The sequence below is a fragment of the Athene cunicularia genome (genome assembly GCF_003259725.1).
Source record: "Athene cunicularia isolate RWA chromosome 3 unlocalized genomic scaffold, athCun1 chr3_part1, whole genome shotgun sequence".
In the NCBI taxonomy this organism is placed as follows: Eukaryota; Metazoa; Chordata; class Aves; order Strigiformes; family Strigidae; genus Athene; species Athene cunicularia.
Genome location: NW_020799097.1, coordinates 4,593,672 through 4,596,280, shown reverse-complemented (window position 1 = coordinate 4,596,280; position 2,609 = coordinate 4,593,672). Strand labels below are relative to the sequence as shown.

General features: G+C 42.3%; 1 protein-coding gene across 1 annotated transcript in view; it reads left to right on the top strand.

Moving 5' to 3' along the window:
• The window catches only part of TFAP2B (transcription factor AP-2 beta), a 35,085-nt gene that overhangs the window by 29,323 nt on the left and 3,153 nt on the right, over positions 1-2,609 (top strand). The window contains exon 7 of the mRNA XM_026846420.1: positions 1,803-2,062. Coding sequence (XP_026702221.1) covers positions 1,803-2,062 — 260 coding nt within the window. The remainder of the gene's footprint in view (positions 1-1,802; positions 2,063-2,609) is intronic.

Genomic DNA, 2,609 nt, shown 5'->3' with positions numbered 1-2,609 from the left:
AAAGGAAAAGAAAAAGAAAAAAAAATCAAGAAACCCCCCCACCACATACAGCTAATGATCCACCGCTTAGTCCCCCCAAACCATCTTTCTCCCTTGGGATTTTCTCTGTGGATGTTCTGTATCAGATGTTTTACACTTGGCTGTGCCTCCCAGGTTACTAACTGGGTGCTGCGTAGTTTGCTCGGGTCCTCGGCAGTGGGTGCTGTGTGTCTCCACACATCTCTTTCTATCTGGTAAAAAAAGGAAAAAAAAAAAAAAAAGAAAAAGAAAAAAAATACCAGCCCAAACAGCTCTCATTTATTTCACGCTTTGGGACGTGGCTTGCCTCCGATGACAGTGTAATTTAAAGAAATATATGGAGGGTTGAAAAATCATTTGCTCAAATTTGTCCAGATGTTTTTTAGATGTGATTGGAATTTGATTGCCCTTTTCCGCAGGGTCAGAAGATATTAATGTCCCAGAACTTTAATTGCTCGCAGACCCTGCTTTGCTCTTTGAAGATGTAAAATGTTGGACTCATTACTGTTTGTTCTCCAAATTCAAAGTTTCCTCTCTTGCACTTTCTTAATGGATAATACACATAGAAGTAGACCTTTATCTTTCCCCATCCTCTGAAACCTTTAACCCACCGGGAATTTCAGAGGATGTTTTTTTTTTTTTTTTTTTTTAAATTCTGGCCTTTTTTTCTCCAGTCCCTGGGTAGGCATCTGTCTCAAAGAAACAGTTCCTTTGGGAAACCCACAAATCCCCCGAGTTTCTACGTTGCCCGGGCACCTGTTGACTTGAAGGCCCTTTGGACCAGAGCAATTCAAAAGAATGTGTGTCTGGGGGGAATTCATTAGAAAAATCAAATCTGATTTTTCAAAGTTGTGGGCAAAGCAAACAAAAGCCAGATGTCAACTCTGAAGTGTTAATTAGGATCCCACCCCTCAGGAAAAAAAAAAAAAAAAGGAAATGCTAGCTTTGCTCCTCATGCAATGAATAAGAGGCCATGGAATCCCTAAGTCCTGATCTTCTCTCGACAAGGTGACCCACCCTGAGAAGTCTCAGAGGAGGTTCTGTTTTGGCTCTTCCCTGCCTCGTGTCCCCGTGCCACCCGGTCGCTCTCAGCGCATGGCTGTGCTTTCCCACAGGAGCAACGTTGGTGGGAGCTTCTCTGAGCCAGGGTCAGGCCTCCAGGAAGACGGGTGTTTGGCAGACCCATAGCACATCTCCCTTTCAGCCTGGGTTTTTCTAGACCCACCAAGCAGGGTTGAGTTTTCAAAATGCTTCAGAATCATAGACTCGTAGAATCATTTAGGTTGGAAGAAAACCTTTAAAATCGAGTCCAACTGTAAGCCTACTGTAAACCTAGCACTGCCAAGTGCACCACTAAACCATGTCCTTAAGCACCACATCTACAAGTCTTTTAATAGCTCTAGGGATGGTGACTCAACCATTTCCCTGGGCAGCCTGTGTCAATGTTTTATAACCCTTTCAGTGAAGAAATTTTTCCCAATATCCGACCTAAACCTCCTCAGAAGCATCCTTGTGGCTATGGGAGGGTTTTCTATCTCCAGACCTGGTGTCCTGCAATTGCAGAAACCTCTCTCTTGAAGAACTTCTGGCTCACCATGGCTGGTCCCCAGGCACTGTTAGGGGAAAGAAAGGTGGCAAAGAGGTTTTATCCTGGGTCCTGGGATCAGCTTCGGCCTGAATCTGCCCCTTCCTTCAACCTTGTTTCTCTCAGACAAGTGTGGGATAAGCCTAACCAGCGCTTTTCTCTCTCTTTTCCTCCCTCTGCCTTTCTCTCTTCTGTGCAGGCAACTTTGTAAAGAATTTACAGATCTCTTGGCCCAGGACAGGACGCCCATTGGAAACAGCCGGCCCACCCCTATTTTGGAACCGGGCATTCAGAGCTGCTTGACTCACTTCAGCCTCATCACTCACGGCTTTGGGGCCCCCGCTATCTGCGCTGCCCTCACGGCCCTTCAAAACTACCTGACTGAAGCTCTCAAAGGCATGGACAAGATGTTCTTGAACAACAACACTGCTAACAGGCACACATCTGGCGAAGGACCAGGTAGTAAAACTGGAGACAAGGAAGAGAAACACAGAAAATGAGAGAGAGAGAGAGAGAGAGGGGGAAAAATAAAAGAAAGGAAAAGAAAAATGTTAAATAAATAAAAGGAGAAAAGAAAGAGATAATCCTTTAAAACAAAAACGTCTTAATTTTAGCTTTAAAAATATTGGATTGGGCTTTGGAAGAATTCTATTAGGTAGGACAAAATAATAATAATAAAATAATAATAAGAATAAAAGAAAGACAATAATTTAAGATCAGAGGAGCACAATGGCGCAAGACCAGTGGTTCAGAGTCTCTTGCCAGGAACATGTGAAGACAACCACCAGGATTTTTTTCCCACTTCTGTTCTTTCACATTTTTAAAATAATGATTTGGGGGGGGGAGGGGAATATAATAATAATTAATAATAATAATAAAAGAAAGAAATGAATAACTTATTGGAAGAAATCGGAGAAACATTTTTGGTGTCAGTGCTTTGATTTCTTGAGCTGCACGGTCTATTATTTTTATTTTATTCTTTTTTTTTTTTTTTTTTTTTTTTTTT